The sequence below is a fragment of the Eriocheir sinensis genome, chromosome 30 (assembly GCF_024679095.1).
Source record: "Eriocheir sinensis breed Jianghai 21 chromosome 30, ASM2467909v1, whole genome shotgun sequence".
Classification (NCBI taxonomy): domain Eukaryota; kingdom Metazoa; phylum Arthropoda; class Malacostraca; order Decapoda; family Varunidae; genus Eriocheir; species Eriocheir sinensis.
Window position 1 is genome coordinate 16,340,139 of NC_066538.1, and position 22,223 is coordinate 16,362,361.

Sequence of the window (22,223 nt, forward strand, 5' to 3'; positions counted from 1 at the left end):
AGTTTATGTATCATCTATTTTGGGGGGTTTGTATCATGGCACAAATTTGGCCCGTTGCTGCTACACGGTAAAGCCACAAATCTGGCCTGTCGCTGCTACACGGTAAAGCCACAAATTTGGTCCGCCGCTGCTACACGGTAAAGCCACAAATTTGGTCCGTCGCTGCTACACGGTAAAGCCACAAATTTGGTCCGCCGCTGCTACACAGTAAAGCCACAAATTTGGCCCGTTGCTGCTACACAGTAAAGCCACAAATTTGGCCCGTTGCTGCTACACGGTAAAGCCACAAATCTGGCCCATCGCTGCTACACAGTAAAGCCAGAAATTTGGTCCGTCGCTGCTACACGGTAAAGCCACAAATTTGGCCCGTTGCTGCTACCGGGTTAAAAGTGCTTATGAATCCCCTGTACTTTGGTCACCATCTAAAATTTACAACAAAGCCAATTAAGCTCATCACTCAACAACACAAATCACATAACAGCAAAAACAAAAACAAAAAAAAAAAACAGGGACGTGAAGATGGAGTTACCTTTCCCTTTACTTACACCTTGCTGTCACATCTTTTGGGACTTGAAAATTCCCCCAACCACCCACAGCCATACACCCCCCCACATCCAACCCTTCCCTATAAACTCGTATACACAAACACCCACACTCACACTAATAATACTCTCTAATAATACTTGCTGTCACATCTTTTGGGACTTGAAAATTCCCTTATCCACCCACAGCCATACACACACCCACATCCAACCCTTCCCTATAAACTCGTATACACAAACACCCACATTGATAAGACTCTCAAGCCAGCATCCTATGACATTCCAGGCAGGTGATTATGAGTCTGACACGTGATCAGGCCATGGTGGTGGTGAATTACACATTCACGTACCCCCCACCCCCACCCCCACACATCATCATCATCAGCATCGTCATTGTCTAACGTCCATTTATTCCCTATGGTGGGGTTGGACGGGATATGAGCCTCCTCCACTGTTGCCGGTCCATAGCCATTTCTTCTGTGATGTCCCCCCCCCACACACACACACACCTAATGCCACTCTCGTTTGCTATTCCATCTATATATACCACCACTACACCCACACAACTCGACACCCACACCCACACCCAACCCCCCCCATACATCTAATGCTCCTCTTTTACCAGTCTCCCTTAACATTCCAATCATGCATACCATTGCCACACCCATACAGCTCTTCACAACCACACCCACACCCATAATAGTCTCAAGCCAGCATCCTATGACACTCCAGGCAGCCCAAGACATCCATAAACAGTTGATACACATACTAGTGGTCTTTTCAGCATCATCCATTATCCAGTAAAAAAATAGAAAACAAAACACACACACACATAGCCCTGAACTACAGATCCCCTCCTACAGACACCCTTGGGCCTTACCGTGGTCTGTGGCGAAACAGTCGATGATATCCAGGTTGTCCCACAGTGCCTGTTGGTCTGCGGGCGAGGCCAGCTTGGGCCGCACCTCCCCCTTCAGGCCCAGCTGCTCCAGGTCTTCCGAGGTGAGGAACAGGTGATGCGGACACACCTCACACGTCACTGCCATGCCCTGGGGAAGAGTCACCATCATCATCATCACCCATTAATTACTAGTCCACGACAAGATTTTAAAAGATCTTTCCTAATGTTCTCTGCCTCTCTGTCTGATGCTAATATACTCTGTTCTGGTTTGGCAATAGCTTAAATTTTGGCAATAGTTGTTGTTATGGCTTCACCTGGTACTCTGTAATGATATCAATTTTGGCTCCACCTGGTCCTCTGCCAGGTGGTGGTGGTGGCTAACTCTCACTTGCTTAGCCCACCAGGTGGGATTATGGTGCTTGGCAATATTGGGGCACAGGGCAGGCAGGCCAGACAGACACAGAACAACAAGGAGGAACAAGTTTTCATGCCAAAATTCTAAACTCCTGAATGTTCAAGTCCAGGGTTGCCAACCTAAGTGTTTGAGTATATATTGCCATACAAACTGATTACTTGCCAATAATGTACATGTATATCCCTACACTATGACTGGTAGTGGACGTGACAGACAAAAAAGGCACCGTTTATGAGCACAGACTCCTCCCTTACCTCGATTCAAACACTCCAATGCAAATGACTCTCCCTCAACAACTCTTTCATAACATACACTGATCACTTCACACCCCCAGCTCCCACCCCACGCACCTTCTCCTTGGCTGAGCGTATGAGCATCACCTCCTCCCTGAGCGCCACATGACACACGTGGATGGGACGGGCCGCCAGGTGGGCCATCATGAGTGCTGCTGCTGTGGTTTGGCCCTCGGCATGCACACACACGGGAAGATGTGCTGGCCATGCCTCGAGGTGCTGGGGAGAGAAACGGCACATGAAGTCAATATTTGCAAGTCTGAAGGAGGATGAGAAGAAAGGCGGCCTGTGGTATCATAAGACCCATGACATTTTTAGTAACTCTTATAACATGCAGGAAAATAAGAAGACATATGAAAGAGTGCAGCGAACAGTTACAAGAACCAATTCATGACATTATAAGTTGTTCGATTAAGACTGAAGAAGTCCCAGTGCAGTGGAAAAGGGTACATGTGGTCCCGCTATATAAGAGAAGATGGCGCCACTATAAACACTTGCCTGTGCCATGACGGGCTGGAGCCGACTACCATCCAGGCCCTTCAAGCAAGCCTACCGGCGCTATAGGTGTAAACATGAAAAAAGAGCCTCTGAACTATAGACCGATTTCCCTAACAAGTGTAATGTGCAAACTGTGTGAGAAGGTATATTCCTAATCTGTCTCTCAGGGACGATATGAATAAAACCAATGATAAAAAATAGAATGAAAATAATGAAGTTGTTGGTGGAGAGGTCACTTCCCACCCCTTTATTCCCCGACCTGATAAAGACAGAGTAAGGGAAGGACCATGATCTGACTTTTCCAATACGACAGCAAGCAATGAGGTCTAGTTAGGTGAGCCAACCCTCCTTGTCCTGCCCTCCTTTGCGATTATCTGCTTTTTATACATTCCCACAAGAAGCTCTGTACTACACCTGCCTAACACTTCCTTTCCCACAACCCTTAAAGATGTTGGAAATCACTGGAATCGACTGGTAAAATTTGTATATTTCATCTGTTTTATTCACTTCTTGCCCCGCCTCCATAGTGATTATATACTTTTTATACGTTTACACAAGGAGCTCTGTACTACACCTGCCTAACACTTCCTTTCCCACAACCCCTAAAGATGTTGGAAATCAGTGGAATCGATTGGTGGAACTTGCATATTTCATCTGTTTTATTCACTTCAAGAGGTAATGCCATTGAGATTACTGTTATCATTACATCTACTACTACTACTACTACTACTACTACTACTACTACTATTACTACTACTTCTGCTACTACTACTACTACTACTTCTGCTACTACTACTACTACTACTACTACTACTACTACTACTACTGCTGTTTCTACTACGACTATCACTACTTTTACCATGACTACTACTACTACTACTACTATTACTACTACTACTACTACTGCCACTTCTACTACGACCACTGCTACTACTATCATCACCCCCACTTGTAAACTACTGCTACTACTTACGACATTCCTTGATGCAGATAACGGACAAACAACTTCAAGACAGCCACAAAAATTAAACACAGGGCAGGTGGCAAATATCAAGTGTAACAGATAAGTTTTGACACAAACTCATGTAAGGGAGCGTCCAGGTGTTGATAAGATCTTTTTATAGAGTTGATATGATTACTGATGAAGTCTGAACAAAGGAAATAAGAAGAGAAGTAATAATTTGTGAGGTATTTTCAGCTGTTAGTTTCTCCAGGCCTTGAGTGACTTTTGAAAGGTTTCTGTGTGTGAATTCTTGAAACATCCTGAGTTTTTCCGAGAATCATCAACTGCACTTACTTATCAAATGCGCTCAGAAAGAAAGTTTTGTTTAGTCGGCGCAACATCTGTGGTCATATGCCGAAACAGATCCCAGGAGACGGGACACAACCCCTGATTAATATCTGGTACCCATTCACTTCTGGGTGGACAGGGGCGTAGGGTATCGGATAAGCCGCCCAAATTTTTCCACTCCGCCTGGGAATCGAACCTGGGCTCTCTTGGTTGTGAGCTGAGTGTGCTAACCACTGCACCACGAAGCCCCCTGGAGCATCCTGAGCTTTTCGGAGAATCATCAACTGCACTTACTTATCAAATGAATTCAGAAGGCAGGATTCTCTGAGACGAGGAAGCCTGATCATCGTTACCAGATTATCGTACTCAGAGCAAAGCATTTACCAGTTTCTGACGCCTAACTATTGCCAAGAAACATCAGGAATAAACTATTTTAACCCGGTAGCAGCGGGGATCGTGTTTCTTAATGGTCCCTCCAAGCGAGAAAAATGAGAAAAAATCACCCCTCACACAAACCATTTCATAATATATATCAAAGCATTTGTGCTCAGATTATGTATCATCTATTTTTGGGGGTTTATATCATGGCACAAATTTGGCCCATTGCTGCTACACAGTAAAGCCACAAATTTGGCCTGTCGCTGCTACACGATAAAGCCACAAATTTGGCCCATTGCTGCTACACGGTAAAGCCACAAATTTGGCCTGTCGCTGCTACACGGTAAAGCCACAAATTTGGCCCATTGCTGCTACACGGTAAAGCCACAAATTTGGCCTGTCGCTGCTACACGGTAAAGCCACAAATTTGGTCCGTCGCTGCTACCAGGTTAAAGATAAATATAAATGAATCTTGTTATTAGGGACCGGGAGACAGTTTGGGGTCGGAAGTCAGTAAATATTAAGGCTGAGTACGACAATCTGGCAACGTTGGGCCTGACAGGAGTGGGATCAGTAGTGAAGGGTACACCTACTACTGGTAATGATAGTAGTATAGTAGTGGTAGAAGCAGTTATAGTAGCAATAGTAGTATATTAATGATAGTAGTAGTAGTGTCATGCCCCGAGAGCATATTTTTCTATTTCCTCTATTTCCCAACACGTCCTCTGCATGTATCGAAACACACAAGAAATTAATCAAGATCAGGGTATTTGCCGGCTGCCTGGGATTGAAACTGCGACCAGCGTGACGGGAGAGCCACTCCTTACCGAGTCGGCCAAAGAGCTACCCCACTGACTAATTGGGTTATGGGAGGCTCGTTCATCAGGCATAGTCGCCACACCACAGTAGTAGTAGTTGTAATGACCTCCTAGAATATTAGCATCCATGTAAAACCTTAATCTCTGTAAAAAAGTCTACACAAGTATAAACAGAGCATAAAAAAATCATCAGAGAAATTCAAGTAATGTTCTATGCACATTACTCTTAACCCCACCCCCCCACACACACACCTTGAGCCAGACGGTGGTGTCGTGGAGCATGAGTGTGGAGAAGGTCTGGTTGAGGTACATCTTGAGGGCGGCGGCGCGGGGGGCCAGCTCCGGCAGCACTGCGTGGTTGTTGGTTGAGGCGCCCAGGAAGATGGCAAAGTCACAGCGAGACCCACGGGCGGCCAGCTGAAGGGAGGAAACAACAACAAAAATAATGACAGTGAAAAATAAAAGTAATAATATGGGAATGACAAGAGAGGAGTGTCAGGGAAATGAAATAGATACTGGTCTTTTGGCATTTTGACCCATCTACTTTTTGTTGGGGCAGCAAGTTGAGTGTGATAATATAGTTTTGACACTGGCCAGCCCCTTAACCCCCCCATCATAAATAAAAAAATAAGTAAATAAAGGAGGAGACACTTAATGACGAAAATAATAATTGCAAATAAGCTTAAAGAAATAAATACACAAGTTAAATAATAATAAACGGGAGCGGCGAGAAATGGGCTTTTTTTTTTTTACTCTTTTTGTTGCCCTTGAGCCGTGTCCTCTGATGTAAAAAAAAAAAAAAATAATAATAATAAAAAAAAAAAAATAAATAAATAAAGAAAGAAAGAAATATTTAGAAATGAAAACAATGAGAATGATGATAAGGATAACACTAGCCATCAACTTTTATACATGCAAGGAGCCGAGCTGAGCCTCAAGACTATGCAACACACAAAAACTCTAATGTAGGATAACCCAGTCAAATGTCCCCTCCAGTGCCACACATAGAGACCATTCCAGCGCCTTCATTCAAGATTTTACCACAGATCCTGATGCCCCTTGTGCTTTTAACCCTTTCCATCCGTGACGCAGACGTCGGCGTCACAGTATGGAAAGAGTCAAGAGGAAATGGAAGAAGATTAATCCTCTTCTATCCTCCTCTAAATTTCTCTTAATCCTCTTCCATTTCCCCTTAAGAGATTTAGAAGAGGATTAAGAGGAAATGGAAGAGGGTTAAGAGGTTTAGAAGAGGACTAATCCTTTCCATTTGGTGATGTCGTCGGACGCCAATCGGACGCAGACGTCGGCGTGGCCAGAGTGAAGGGGTTAATGTATGTGTTCTGGAGTCTCAGAAACAAAGACAACTAAGAATAAACTAAATAGCAGAAAATAATTACATCGATCACCCAGAAACCTCATATCTATTCTGGAGTCTCGGTAACAAAGACAACTAAGAATATACTAAATAGCAGAAAATAATTACATCGATCACCCAGAAACTTCATATCTATTCTGGAGTCTCGGTAACAAAGACAACTAAGAATATACTAAATAGCAGAAAATAATTACATCAATCACCCAGAAACCTCATCTATTCTGGAGTCTCGGTAACAAAGACAACTAAGAATATACTAAACAGCAGAAAATAATTACATCGATCACCCATAAACTTCATATCTATTCTGGAGTCTCGGTAACAAAGAAAACTAAAAATAAACTAATAAGTGGAAAAATAATTATTACATCAATCACTAAACTTCATGTCTGTTCTGGAGTCTTGGTAACAAAGCAAACTAAGAATAAACTGATAAGTTGAAATAATTATATCAGTCATCCATAAACTTCACAGCCATCACCCATAAACTTTGTATCTATCACCCATAAACTTGATAACTGTTCTGGAGTCTCAGTAACAAAGCAAACTAATAATAAACTAAGTCGAGAATGATTGCATCAGTCACCCGTAAATTTCATATCTGGAAGAAATACCTACTTCAGTGAGCAGATAAGATTTAGAGTGGCAATCAGCAGACGTACGAGGCGAGGCGTGTGTCGACAGAGGGGCTTACTTGCCATCACATTAAGACGCGTGTAAGTCCCTCTGACATCATGCACCTCGTGTATTTGGGTAATGGGGAATATTAATCACCGCTAAACTTCGTATCTTGAGAAAACACACCCACACACACTCGCACACACATAAGGACATGGTTAAGGACATAAAATAGGACACAGTAAAAACTGCTTGAGAGACATAAAGAAATATAGCTTCCCACAAAGAAATATAGAGGTTTGGAACAGACTAAGTGAGGATGTAGTATCGGCGAGGAGTGTGCAAAGCTTTAAAGAAAAGTTGGATAAATGCAGATACGGAGACGGGACCACACGAGCGTAAAGCCCAGGCCCTGTAAAACTACGACTAGGTAAATACAAAAAAATTAAGTGACGATTAGCTGAAATAAATTAAGGTAACGTGAAATGAAATGGAAGAATATGATTGCTAGAAAATGCACACACAAGCACACACACACATTTTACAGGAATACAAGTGGAATGGACGTGTTGGATAGAAATGATTTAATTGAGATGGAAGGGAAGGGGCAACTAAGAGGACACAGCAAGAAGAAGAAGAAATAGAAAAAGAAAAAGAAGTAGAAGTAGAAAAACACACACACACACACACACATAAAATTTCAAGTCAGAATCAACAGACATATATTTCGGTAACGTGCATTAGAAGAATGTAATCACTTGTACAACTCCACCCCAGCTCAAGGCCACATTTCAAGAGCCCCAAGAATGCAGTTACTCATGATGACAGAGTGAAGTGGATCCAACAGCTGGTGTGCCTCGGAGTGGTTAAAAGATATGCATGAATTTTCTTATACGGAGGAGGAGGAGGAGGTGGAGGAGGAGGAGGGAAAGTGGGAGAGGAAGAAGAAAAATGTGAGGAAGACAAGAATATATGGGAAAAGTTAGGAGGAAAAAGGAGGAGGAGGAGGGAAAGTGGGAGAGGAAGAAGAAAAATGTGAGGAAGACAAGAATATATGGGAAAAGAGAGGAGGAAAAAGGAGGAGGAGGAGGGAAAGTGGGAGAGGAAGGAAGAAAAATGTGGGGAAGTCAAGAAAATATGGGAAAAGAGAGGAGGAAAAAGGAGGAGGAGGAGGGAAAGTGGGAGAGGAAAGAAGAAAAAATGTGGGGAAGATAAGAAAATATGGGAAAAGAGAGGAGGAAAAAGGAGGAGGAGGAGGGAAAGTGGGAGAGGAAGAAGAAAAATGTGAGGAAGACAAGAATATATGGGAAAAGTGAGGAGGAAAAAGGAGGAGGAGGAGGGAAAGTGGGAGAGGAAGGAAGAAAAAATGTGGGGAAGACAAGAATATATGGGAAAAGTTAGGAGGAAAAAGGAGGAGGAGGAGGGAAAGTGGGAGAGGAAGGAAGAAAATATATGAGGAAAGATGGGAAAAGAGAGGAGGAAAAAGGAGGAGGAGAGGGAGAAGAAAAAGTAGTAAGGAGAAAACATGAAAAGAAAAATAGGGCAAAGAAAAGGAGGAGAAAATGAGGAGAGAAGGAGGGAAGAAAGAAGGGGAAGGGAGGGAATGAGGAAGAAAAGGAGAAAAAATTGAGAAAATAAGAAGATAAATGAGAGAAAGGAGAAAGAACGAGAAGGAGGAGGAGGAGGAGGCAGGCAGGCAGGCAGGCAGGCAGGCAGACAGACAGACAGACAGACAGACACAAACACACACACACACAGACAGACAGACAGACAGGAAGAAGGAATGCACGAGGACCCAACAGACATACAGATAACACAGACAGACAGATACAAATACACACACACACACAGACAGACAGACAGACAGACAGGAAGAAGGAATGCACAAGGACCCAACAGACATACAGATAACACAGACAGACAGACACAAACACACACACACAGACAGACAGACAGACAGACAGGAAGAAGGAATGCACAAGGACCCAACAGACATACAGATAACACAGACAGACAGATACAAATACACACACACACAGACAGACAGACAGACAGACAGGAAGAAGGAATGCACGAGGACCCAACAGACATACAGATAACACAGACAGACAGACAGACAGACAGACAACAAACTAACGAGATAAAAAAAATGATGAGTGAGAGATAGGAAGTAGGAAGGCATTTCGTTGTTATCAGTACCAGGAAGAGTCTAGGAGGCTGATGGGCGAGATAAAGAGATGGAAAACACTCTTCAAAGGGGCCGAGTCGATAGCTGATTAAGAGGAGGAAAAATGGGATATCCGCAGATAAGAACAAGGCCACTCTCTGATAAAACTGAAGGGCTCCATACACTTAGAATAAAGTACTTATGGATAGATTAAGAAGAGAAATGGAGGGTTTGTGGATATGCCTGCTACTTGGAAACTGTGTGTGCGGGAAAGAATATCAAAGAGTAAGTTATGGTATTCACTCACTGATAAAACTTTAGGGCTCTGTACACTTAGAAAAAATGACGCATGGATAGATTAAGAAGAGAAATAGAGGGTTTGTGGATATGCCTGCTACTTGGAAACAGCGTCTGAGGGAAAGAATATCAAAGAGTAAGTTATGGTATTCACTCACTGATAAAACTTTAGGGCTCTGTACACTTAGAAAAAATGACGCATGGATGGATTAAGAAGAGAAATGGAGGGTTTGTGGATATGCCTGCTACTTGGAAACAGTGTCTGAGGGAAAGAATATCAAAGAGTAAGTTAAGGTATTCACTCACTGATAAAACTTTAGGGCTCTGTACACTTAGAAAAAATGATGCATGGATGGATTAAGAAGAAAAATATAGGGTTTGTGGATATGCCTGCTACTTGGAAACTGTGTGTGCGGGAAAGAATATCAGGGTAAATTATGATATTCGCTCACTGATAAAACTAAGGGCTCCATAGACTCTGAAAAAATGACTCGTGGACTGAAAATTACTCATGGAAAAACTGACTCATGAAAAAAATACTCTTGTTAAAAAATTACTCATGAAAAACTTACTCATGGAAAAAAATGACTCATGAAAAAATGACTCATGGAAAAAAATGACATGAAAAAATGACTCATGTAAAAAAAAATACTCATGAAAAAATTACTCATGGGAAAAAATACTCATGGGAAAAAATTACTCATGAAAAAATTACTCTGTAAAAAAATTACTCATGGGAAAAATTACTCATGGGAAAATTACTCATGAAAAAAATTACTCATGGAAAAAAATTACACATGAAAAAATTACCCATGGACTGAAAGGTTCCAAGCACTTCGAGAAAAAAAAAAAAAAAAAAAAAAAAAAAAAAACAAAAAAAAAAAAGAGAATTTGCCGATACATCTACTTGGTAAGAGGAAAGAGGGAAAGAGTATCAAGGAGAGAGTATGCCGGGTGTCACAGTACATAAGTAGCAGGCTTTTTTTTTTCTCTGTACTCTTTTTGTCGCCCTTGAGCCGTCTCCTTTGCTGAAAAAAAGAGAGAGAGAGAGAGAGAGAGAGAGAGAGAGAGAGAGAGAGAGAGAGAATCATTATAGGGAGTTACACAGTACATTAACCAAAGCATCAAGACCCTGACCTCCTTGGCGAGTGTGAGCGAGTCCAGGTCAACGACGGGCGGCTGTGTGTTGGGCATGGCGCAGATCAGGGTCACGCCGCCTGCCAGGGCCGCCGCAGAGCAAGATGCCCAGTCCTCCTTGTGGGTCGCTCCTGAGGGAAGGTCAAGAGTCAGTGAGGGTTGACTCCTTACTTTACCTTATTTTTTATTTATTTATTTGTTTTACAGTAGAGGAAAAACGGGAGGTCCGCAGATAAGGACAAGGCCGCTCTCTGATAAATCTGAAGGGCTCCATACACTTAGAAAAAATGACGCATGGATAGATTAAGAAGAGAAATAGAGGGTTTGTGGATATGCCTGCTACTTGGAAACTGTGTGTGGGAAAGAATATCAAAGAGTAAGTTATGGTATTCACTCACTGATAAAACTGAAGGGCTCCATACACTTAGAAAAAATGACGCATGGATAGATTAAGAAGAGAAATGGAGGGTTTGTGGATACGCCTGCTACCTGGGGCAAGAAAAAGGAAACAATAATGAAAAAAAGCCTGCTACTCACTGCTCCTACAAGAGTCAAGAGGAGTGGCCGAAAGATAGGTCAGTTTGAGGAGGAGAGGTGTTCCAATATTTAATTACTACCTTTTATTTTTAACCTCCTGGCCTATAGCACTGGTAGGAATTTTCTTTAGGGGCCTGCTGGTGTATATATGGTGCAAGTCCAACATGGTGCAGGCAATTGTTTATAGTGGCGCCATGTATTCTTGGCTCATGATGCCCCCCGGAGCTCATTCTTGATTTGCTTGGACAGTTCCTCTAGAGTTCGGGTTGATGGATGGTCTTCAGGACAGCATGTGGGTGAGTACCTTCACTTCCTTATCTATTCATTATGTGCATTATTTTAAGGGAGAAATGCTTGATTCTTGATTGACTTCCTTTCTCCAGCAACAACCCTTGTGATTCTTAATTTCCTAAACTCTAAATATTAAATCCAAGTTCCCACCATTCCTACCTCAGTCCGAGTCCTGAGTAACTAGAAATCTTATCACATTATTAAAAAAGAATGGTAACACTTTTGGAGGCAGAATAAATAAGATAAAGAATAGGAGTAAAGAATAAGGCAGGAAAAAGAAACAAGCCCCACACACGGATACAAGAGTCTTCCATAACCTTGGCTTGATAATTTGGGGGCAAAACACTCGACCATAAAAATAATCATTGTACGAATATCAACAGGTGGGCTGACAAAGGTGGAGACAGATCCGTGTTTGTGCAGCTGGTCCTCAAGGGCATGATAACTCTCCTCTTTGTTGGGCGGCCGGGTGAACAAGATAGGAGGACGTACGGAACAGTCAGGCACCACGGCAGCCATAAGGGTCTTGAGTGTACACCTCCTGATGATTACTTGATATCGCCTTACCCCAAACAATGACTCAGTGACTGATTTTCATGCTCAAAGTTACACAGAGAAGGAGGGGAGGGAGAGGGAGGAAGGGAGGGCTGGGAGTGTGAGGATGAACTAGTGTGATGGCATGAAGATTTGAACATCGCCTAACTCCAAACAATGACTCAGTGGGTGATTTTTATGCTCTGAGATACACAGAGAAGGAGGGGAGGGAGAGGGAGGAAGGGAGGGCTGGGAGTGTGAGGATGAACTAGTGTGATGACATGAAGATTTGAACATCGCCTAACTCCAAACATTGACTCAGTGGCTGATTTTCATGCTCAAAGTTACACAGAGAAGGAGGGGAGGGAGAGGGAGGAAGGGAGAGCAGGGAGCGCGAGGATGAACTAGTGTGATGACATGAAGATTTGAACATCGCCTAACTCCAAACAATGACTCAGTGGCTGATTTTCATGCTCAAAGTTACACAGAGAAGGAGGGGAGGGAGAGGGAGGAAGGGAGGGCTGGGGGTGTGAGGATGAACTAGTGTGATGGCATGAAGATTTGAACATCGCCTAACTCCAAACAATGACTCAGTGGGTGATTTTCATGCTCCGAGATACATAGAGAAGGAGGGGAGGGAGAGGGAGGAAGGGAGGGCGGGGAGTGTGAGGATGAACTAGTGTGATGGCATGAAGATTTGAACATAACATAAAGGGGCTATTACACTGGGCAAATTTTCCGTGGATCTTCAGTCAAACCATGATTTCTGCTGGCGTGGTTCTCCTATTTCTGTGGTTTTCTGACGTGTCCACGATCTTCCAAAGCTATGGTCAATTTCGCCCAAGGACGACGGTATTACTAACCATCATCAGCAGCAGCAATAACAAGAAACAAATGAGAACCACGCTAGCAGAAATCGTGGTTTGACTGAAGATCGATGGAAAATTTGCCCCTTAAGGAGTCTGTAAGAGGCTGCTTGGTCTATGCAAGGCAGCTCCTGTGTGAATAGCCACGAGAATCCATTTGGCTCAACGGTAGCGTCTGCCTCCAATCTCAGGGGATCAGGTTCGAATCCAAGGCTGAATGTTTGGAAAAGGTTTATTATCCCAAACAGATCAGTTTCTTGTGTGTTTCGTGAAGCTGAAATGTCACGTGTAATGATGGGAATGAGCTCCGTCAGCCTGGTGGTGGAGTGATATGCTACAGGGGGACTGGGGAAGGGAATGAAGCAAGTGTTATGAGTGAAGCTGATTAATATTTTTGTTCACAACCATACCATTGCATTCCCTTAATTAATTTGCCCACTGTTCTCTGGAAACGAGCAAAAAATAAATAAATAAATGAATAAAAATATGCGACTGTGAAAATGAAAAATAAAAAATAAATAAGTAAATAAATAAATAAATAAATAAATAAAAAAGATGCTACTGTGAAAATTTTGTCAAGAGACGATAACTTCATGGCATTTCCTGATTATAGAACTTCACAAGCGTTTTTCAGTATCAGTTTCAGGCACCTACAAAAGTTACGAAAAAAAAAGCCTCTTGTGTCGCACTGAAAACAAGCATTCCAATCATTCCTTTGCCCTGTGCCCTGCCCTGTACATGTTGTAATGGATATATCACTGTTAATTATTGCGTATCATGGGAAGAGTCTCGAACAATACATATAACAGTGTAGAGGTTGATCTCACGTATACGCCAGTCGTGTTTTAGAAGTAGTAGTAGTAGTAGTAGTAGTAGTAGTAGTAGTAGTAGTGGTGGTGGTGATAGTAGTGGTAGTGGTAGTAGTAGTAGTAGTAGTAGTAGTAACCACCCAAATAGCTGTATCCATGTAAATATCAACCCCCTAGACTGACCTTCAAAAAGTTGTTTATAAGAATTCAACATTTACCCAAGTCTACACAGCTGGCACACTATCAGGTTATCTCGGCTGGGTCTACAGGGAACATGACGCAGAAGAAAGACGAGAATGTGTGAATATCAAAAAGCGGAGTGATTCAGGGTGAGAACGCGACATAATTTGATAGGAACACTCCACGTGAGTACCCAACAAGATTACCTAGCCGGACACCCTGATAGTGAAGGTGGGGACGCATGTTATACCGGGCGTGGCCTTGGTGATCATCTGTGTCACTGGGCCTAAGGTTGGTACTGTCAGACGCTCCCGCCCCTCACACCAACTATTCCCAAAGGCCAAAAGGGAGGTTAATCGAGTTTTAATGAGTGTTCTTTTAGGTTCCCAGTATTTGACCTTGCTTTTGGCCACCTCTTCTGATTCTTTTATGGGAGCAGCGATTAGCGGGTTTTTTTTTATTATTGTTTTTTTGTGCCCTTGAGCTGCCTCCTTTGTTGTAAAAAAATAATAAATAAAAAAATAAATAAAAAAAATAAAAATTGCTCTGTGATTCTTAATTTCCTAAACTCTTAATATTAAGTGTGAGTTCCCACCATTCCTACCTGAGTCCTGAGTAACTAGAAATCTCGCCACATTATTGAAAAAGAATGGGAACACTTTTGAAGGCAGAATAAATAAAATAAAGAATAAAAGTAAAAAATAAGGCAGAAAAAAAGAATCAAGCCCCACACACGGATACGGGAGTCTTCCATAACCTTGGCTTGATAATTTGGGGGCAAAACAAAATGAGTGTTCTTTTACGTTCCCGGTACAGAAGAAGGCTCAGACTACCACCGGGGGTCATAACACTACCCCTGGAAATGCCCTAAACTCCCACGAAAGCCAAGTAAATTACGTGTTCTTGGGCGCTGAAATGTTTAAAAATATGGCCGTTAACCCCTTGACTGTAATTTCCCACAAGAAGACATCACCAAGCAACAGGAATGGAACAAAAAGTGGCTGCTACAATTCAATGAAGAGAAATGTAAACCCCTTGATTGTAATTTCCTACAAGAAGACATCACCAAGCAACAGGAATGGAGCAAAAAGTGGCTGCTACAATTCAATGAAGAGAAATGTAAAGTCCTGCACCTTGGGAGGGGAAATACAGCATACCAATACCACATCAGCTTCCCACAAAGAAATAAAGAGGTTTGGAACAGACTAAGTGAGGATGTAGTATCAGCGAGGACTGTGCAAAGCTTTAAGGAAGAGTTGGATAAATACAGATACGGAGACGGGACCACACGAGCGTAAAGCCCAGGCCCTGTAGAACTATAACTAGGTAAATACAACTAGGTAAATACACACACACACACACACTCACACACACACACACACACACAGTACACTACAACTAGGTAAATACACGAAAAACTGAACCGGCCTGGAAAGAGTAAACAAAATTGGCAACTGCTGGGGACTGAACCCTCGACAGCAAGATAGGAACTCAGCGACATATACAACAACTAACTTTTTTGCTGCCTTCCGTGTCGGGCGGTTCACTTCAGTAGATACAGATAGGAGATAATAGCAACACTCCACTCAAGTACTTAACGAGATTACGTGCCGCACACCCTGATATCATGTCGGATAATGCTCGAGGAAAAAATAATAAACTGCAAATATCAAACACTGGAGTGATCCGAGGTGAAAGACTGACTCTGATAGAACTCAACTCAAGCACTTAGCGAGATTAGCAAGTCACACATCCTGATATCATGTCGGATAATGCTCGAGGAGAAAATAATAAACTGCAAATATCTAATAGTGGAGTGATCCGAGGTGAAAGACTGACTCTGATAGAACTCAACACAAGCACTTAGCGAGATTAGCAAGTCACACATCCTGATATCATGTCGGATAATGCTCGAGGAGAAAATAATAAACTGCAAATATCAAATAGTGGAGTGATCCGAGGTGAAAGACAGACTCTGATAGAACTCAACACAAGCACTTAGCGAGATTAGCAAACTGCACACCCTGATATCATGAGGGAAAATAATGAAGGAAAAAATAATAAACTGGAAATATCAAACAGTGGAGTGATCCGATGTGAAGGAACAACTTTGATAGAACCTTTGAACTTTAACCCGGTAGCAGCAGGGATCATGGTTCTTAATGATCCCTCTAAGCGAGAAAAATGAGAAAAAATCATCGCTCGCACAAACCATTTCATAATATATATCAAAGCATTTGTGATCAGTTTATGTATCATCTATTTTGGGGGGGTTTAAATCGTGGCACAAATTTGGCCTGTCGCTGCTACATGATAAAGCCACAAATTTGGCCCATCGCTGCGGGTTAATGAAAAAAAAAAAATAAATAAAAAAAAAAAAAAATTACACCCTCGTTACAAATACTTGGCAAGATTAGGAGGCTGCACGCACACCCTGATATCATGGGGGAAAATACTGAAAGAGATAATGGTAAAGTGCAAATATGTAAAGGAGGAGTGATCCGGGGTGAAAGACCCAATTTGATAAGACCACTCGATGGGCCGCTGCAAAGATTACCTCATTGTGGTATACGTTGATATCTTGGAGGAAAAAACAACGAGAGAGAAAATGTGCAAGTGCAAGTATGAAAAGGCGGTGCGGTAAGAGTGTAGTGACCCGCCCGACACAGAAAGCCTCGAAAAGCCCGCTCGGAGGATTTCCTACAAGAAGACATCACCAAGCTACAGGAATGGAACAAAAAGTGGCTGCTACAATTCAATGAGGAAAAATGTGAAAGTGCAAGGATGAAAAGGCGATGCGATAAGTGTAGTGACCCGCCTGACACAGAAAGCCTCGAAAAGCCCACTCGGAGGATTCAAAAGGACATCACCAAGCTACAGGAATGGAACAAAAAATGGCTGCTACAATTCAATGAGGAAAAATGTAAAGTACTGCACCAATACCACATGGGAAACACTCCACTATCCACCACAGAGGCAGAGAAAGACCTGGGAGTATACATAGGTGCTTAGGGATAGACTTCGACGGGAAGACTCCACATAGATGATTTAGTCGGATTAGCTTAACCCAATACCCTGATGTCATTTCTGGGGCCAAAATATTGAAGGAAAGAATAACAGGTGTGACATAAACAGGTAGAAAGACACTGTAGCAAACATTATCAGCCACAGAGATACAGTAATGGATATAGTAGCGAAGAGGAGGAGGAGGAGGAGGAGGAAGAAGAGAGGAATAAGAGGAGGATGGAGAGAATGAGGAAGAAGAAGAAGAGGAAGAGGAGATGGAAGAGATGAAAGGATGACAAAGAGGAGGAGGAGGAGGAGGAGGAGGATAGAGAGAATGAGAAAAAAGAAGAAGAGGAAGAGGAAGAGATGAAAGGATGACAAAGAGGAGGAGGAGGAGGAGGAGGAGGATAGAGAGAATGAGAAAGAAGAAGAGGAGGAAGAGGAGATGGAAGAAATGAAAGGATGACAAAGAGGAGGAGGAGGAGGAGGAGGAGGAGGAGGAAGAAAGAAATAAGAGGAGGTGATGGAAGCAATGAAAGAGAAAGGCAAAAAGGACGATGAAGAAGAGGAGGAATCATCAACAGGTTCGGAGACACAGTAAAAATCATCAACAGGTAGAAAGACACAATAAGAATCATAAACAGGTAGAATCGTAGAGTAAGAATTATAAAACAAGCGCACATTAGTCAACTCCGATGCAAAAGACCGATTAAATTATCTTAACCTGATAACTATGCGGCTAAATATATGTGGAAATAAAACAAGGTATGAGACGATAGAGGTGGCGTGGTATACGACACTCCAGCGGCAACTATTTAAGCAGGTGATTTTGAGAGCTGTGGTAACCTGGATGCTACGCCGGCGCTTTGTCCCGGGGTAATGGGTCCTCAGCCGCCACAGACTCAAGGGCAAATGATTCGGCAATGAGCACTGAGATCGCATACACCCATAGCGCAGTGGAGGTTAACCCCTTGACTACGGATTTCCTACAAGAAGACATCACCAAGCTACAGGAGTGGAACAAAAAGTGGCTGCTACAATTCAGTGAAGAAAAATGTAAAGTCCTGCACCTTGGGAGGGGATATCCAGCATACCAATACCACATGGGAAACACTCCACTATCCACCACAGAGGCAGAGAAAGACCCGGGAGTATATGTTACCAGGCTACCAGTGAAGGCGAAATCCGTGCCAATCGCAGCGGACGGGTTAAGAGGTGGAAGCCAGTCAGTAAGAGGAGGGGAGTTGATGAGACGATGAACCTATGACTCCACTCTGTCCAAAAGGGTTGTGTGTGTGTGTGTGTGTGTGTGTGTGTGTGTATTTACCTAGTTGTAATTTTACAGGGCCTGGGCTTTACGATCATGTGGTCTCGTCTCCATATTTGCATTTATCTAACTTTTCTTAGTAACCATTTGGTCATCTTAGGAGATAAAGGGTTAAAGCTTTGCACACTCCTCGCCGATACTACATCCTCACTTAGTCTGTTCCAAAACTCTATATTTCTTTATGTCTCTCAAGCATCTTCCCTTCCTCTTCGCCGATACTATTTCTTCACTTAATCTGTTCCAAACCTCTATATTGTGTGTGTGTGTGTGTGTGTGTGAAGCCATCCCCACACGTGAGATGCATACCCCATACGAGGGCAGACGAGGCCCCTGCACATGGATAGCAACTGAGTGGGGGGAAAAGCCTTGGGACAGCTGATATTGGCTCCCACACTTAATGCTTTCTCGGACAGTTTCAAGTGTTGGCTAGGATTGAAGGTTGCTGTTATCACGGACCACCTCTTACGTTATGAGTATTTATGGATGTGACGGAAAGGCAAAAGGAGTTATATAAATGTTGATATTTTGGTTGCATTAGATAATCAATCCCCTTCACTTATTCCTTGTTGTTGTTGATATTTTCCTCCTCCTCCTCCTCCTCTTCTCTCTCTCGTTTTCATCTTCCTTCTCCTCTTCTTCCTCTTTCGTTTCTTCCATCCCCTCCTCTAACTCTTCTCTTCCTCTTCTTTATCATTCTCTTTTTCCTCCTCCTCCTCCTCTTTTCTCTCTCTTTTTTATTTTCATCTTCCTTCTCCTCTTCTTCCTCTTTCGCTTCTTCCATCTCCTCCTCTAACTCCTCTCTTTCTCCTCCTTCTGTCTTCTCTTCCTCTTCTTTCTCATTTTATTTATCCTCCTCCTCCTCTTCCTCCTCCTCTTCCTTCCCTTCCCTTTTCCTATTGTCTCTTCTTCATATACCTCTTTGCTATTCTCTTTCATCTCCTCTTCTTTATCCTCTCTTTCTTCTCCTCTTTGCTCTACATTCATCTGTTTTGTCTCCTTTTCCTCTTCTTTATCCTCCTCCTCCTCCTCCTCCTCCTTCCCTTCCCTTTTCCTATTGTCTCTTCTTAATATACCTCTTTGTTCTTCTTTTTCCTGTCTTCCATCTCCTCTTCTTCCTCCTCCTCCTCCTCTTTGTCATCTTTCATCTCTTCCTCTATTCTTTCTCATTTTCTTTTTCCTCCTCTTATTTCCTTTCTTCCTTCTCCTCCTCCTCCTCTCTGTCCTTTTTTCAGCTCTTCTTTTGTCTCTTCCTCTTCTCCTTTTTCATTCTCTTTGTACTCCTCTTCCTCCTCTTTGTCTTCCTTTCATTTATTGTCTTCTCTTCCTCTTCTTCGTTCTCATTCTTTGTCCTCCTCCTCCTCCTCCTCTCTTCCTTCTTTGTCATCCTTTCAACTCTTCGATGTTTTCTTCTTTTTTTTATCATTATTTTTTATCCTTCTCCTCTTCCTCCTCTCTTCCTTCTCCTCCTCCTCTTTGTCATCCTTTCATCTCTTCCATGTTTCCTTCTTCTTTATCATTCTTTTTATCCTCCTCCTTCTCCTCCACTGCCTTCTCCAATAACAACAACAAAAAGGAAGACACATAATAGAAGCTTCTAGCACATTCTAAAACCTACACTATACTTCCTAAACACACACACACACACACACCTTACCTGGCTCTCTAACATGCACATGGACGTCGATCAGGCCGGGCAGCTTGACGATCCTTCTCGAGGTGACGCAGTCCACATGGGTCTTGAGGTCCGGCGCTCCTCCGATCATCCTCAGGGCCTGCCAATGTTAGGGTATGGTTAAAGTCATTGCTCTTGAGGACTAAACTAATGTGTGTAAAAATTGCGTATTAGTAGGTATTGAGGTAGTCAGGAAGGGAAGGAAGGTGGGAGGGAGGAAGGTAAACACAAGCAACCTCTGCATGAAAATAAACAATAAATAAGAAAATAAAAGATGAAATTATAAATGAAATGGTAGAAGGGAACTGAGGTGGTAGTAGTAGTAGTAGTGGTAGTAGTAGTAGTAGTAGTAGTAGTAGTAGTAGTAGTAGTAGTAGTAGTGGTAGTAGTAGTAGTAGTGGTGGTAGTGGTAGTAGTAGTGGTAGTAGTAGTAGTAGTAGTAGTAGTAGTAGTAGTAGTAGTAGTAGTAGTGGTGGTGGTAGTGGTAGTAGTAGTGGTGGTGGTAGTGGTAGTAGTAGTGGTAGTAGTAGTAGTAGTGGTAGTAGTGGTGGTGGTAGTGGTAGTAGTAGTGGTAGTAGTAGTGGTAGTAGTAGTAGTAGTAGTAGTAGTAGTAGCACATACTCTCTGACACTATCTAAAAAAAAAATAGCCAACTCTTTAAACATAATCTCGTGGAATTCACAAAAAAAAAAAAAAAAAAATAAATAAATAAATAAATAAAACAGACTTTTAAACTGATATAACCTGCCTTTAATAAGTAAGCCTAAGATAAACAAGCAATTATAAGGTGTTGAGGGGATTACTGCACATTCCACAAAACAAAAAAACATGATAAAATGATAACAAAAAACAGTGAGAGAGAGAGACAGATAAGAGAGATAAGGAGTATGAGGTGATGGTGGTGGTGGTAGTGATGGGGGGTGGTGGTGGTAGTGGGTGATGGTAGGTGGTGGTGGTGATGGGGGGTGGTGGTAGTGAGCAGTGAGTGGTGGTAGTGGGTGGTGGTGGCTGGTGATGGTGGTAGTGGTGGTGATGATGGTAGTGGTGGTGGTGATGATGGTAGTGGTGGTGTTGATGAGGGGTGGTGGTTGTGGTGATGGTAGTGGTGGGTGGTGGTAGTGGGTGGTGGTGGTGATGGTGGGGGTGGTGGTAGTGATGGGTGATGGCAGTGATGGGGGGTGGTCATAGCTGGGCACGATAACAGAAAACCTTATTCCCGATAACCGATAACTGATAATGAAAAACCTTATCGGCGATAACCGATATTCGTTAACTAGAAACAAAAATATAGGCGATAACCGATACCCGATATAAATCCACAATTCCGATACTAGCTAGCGATAAGTCCAATAGGCGAAAACGATACTATATTGATATTTCAGATAGAACATTGATGAATTCAAATTTTCATGATCTGTATTTTAGGAAACTTACAGAACCTTAAAACCACACGTTGACACGTACATATGGACGGTAATACAAGAAATGCCTGAACCGGTGTTGTGTTATTTGGCGTCCTCACCGTCAAAAATTGTTTGCAAACACTGGTCTCTCGTGAACGGTGCATGCTCAGACCAGCAAGCGTAGACCTGTACAGTCTCACAAAGATTTTAAACCGTAATAAAGAGTTGCTGGAAGGCTGAATCAGACATATAGTACCACTACCACCGTCCTCGCTGTTACTAGAACGGCACTCTGTACGAGTTGTATTTATATGTACAGAGTGTACGTCGTTCTAGAAACAGCGAGGATGGTGGTACTGTATGTTTGATTCAGCTTTCCAGCAACTCTTAATGGGTTAAAAAAGCATTGTGAGACTGTACAGGTCGACACTTTTTGGTCTGAGCATGCGCAGTTCACGAGACCAGTGTTTGTAAACAAAAGCGCCAGCTTTTGACGATGGGACACCAAATAACACAACACCGGATGCCTTCAATACCATGGCATGGTCACAAACGAATATGGAATATCAAATTTGAGGCAGTGAATAATCATTTTTGGGGCAAAGTTAAATGATTTTTCTTTATGATATATTGATTTTTGAGTAGCATAAAAAAATAACCTAGTGTTTTAATTTTCATGATCTAAGTATGAAATCTCATCACCGAAGATATTTCATACCCCGAAGTTTTTTCATACAACACCGGGCCACGCATGCGCAGTAGGGAGGAGACAACGTTTTTTTCTGAGAGGCGGAAAAAAGTAGCGATTATCGCTAGTTTGGTTACAAAAGTAACGAAGATACCGATATATATTTAAATAGGTAGCGGA

At 42.6% G+C, this 22,223-nt stretch overlaps 1 protein-coding gene across 7 annotated transcripts in view; it reads right to left on the reverse strand.

Annotated features, from left to right (window-relative positions):
* Nucleotides 1-22,223, reverse strand: part of LOC127005653 (CAD protein-like) — a 167,150-nt gene that overhangs the window by 12,395 nt on the left and 132,532 nt on the right. For all 7 annotated transcript variants that reach the window (XM_050874733.1, XM_050874735.1, XM_050874737.1 and 4 more), the window contains 5 exons: nucleotides 19,935-20,052; nucleotides 10,731-10,861; nucleotides 5,389-5,553; nucleotides 2,209-2,370; nucleotides 1,423-1,591 (listed from right to left, as the gene is read on the reverse strand). In XM_050874733.1, the coding sequence (XP_050730690.1) occupies nucleotides 1,423-1,591; nucleotides 2,209-2,370; nucleotides 5,389-5,553; nucleotides 10,731-10,861; nucleotides 19,935-20,052 (745 nt within the window). The remainder of the gene's footprint in view (nucleotides 1-1,422; nucleotides 1,592-2,208; nucleotides 2,371-5,388; nucleotides 5,554-10,730; nucleotides 10,862-19,934; nucleotides 20,053-22,223) is intronic.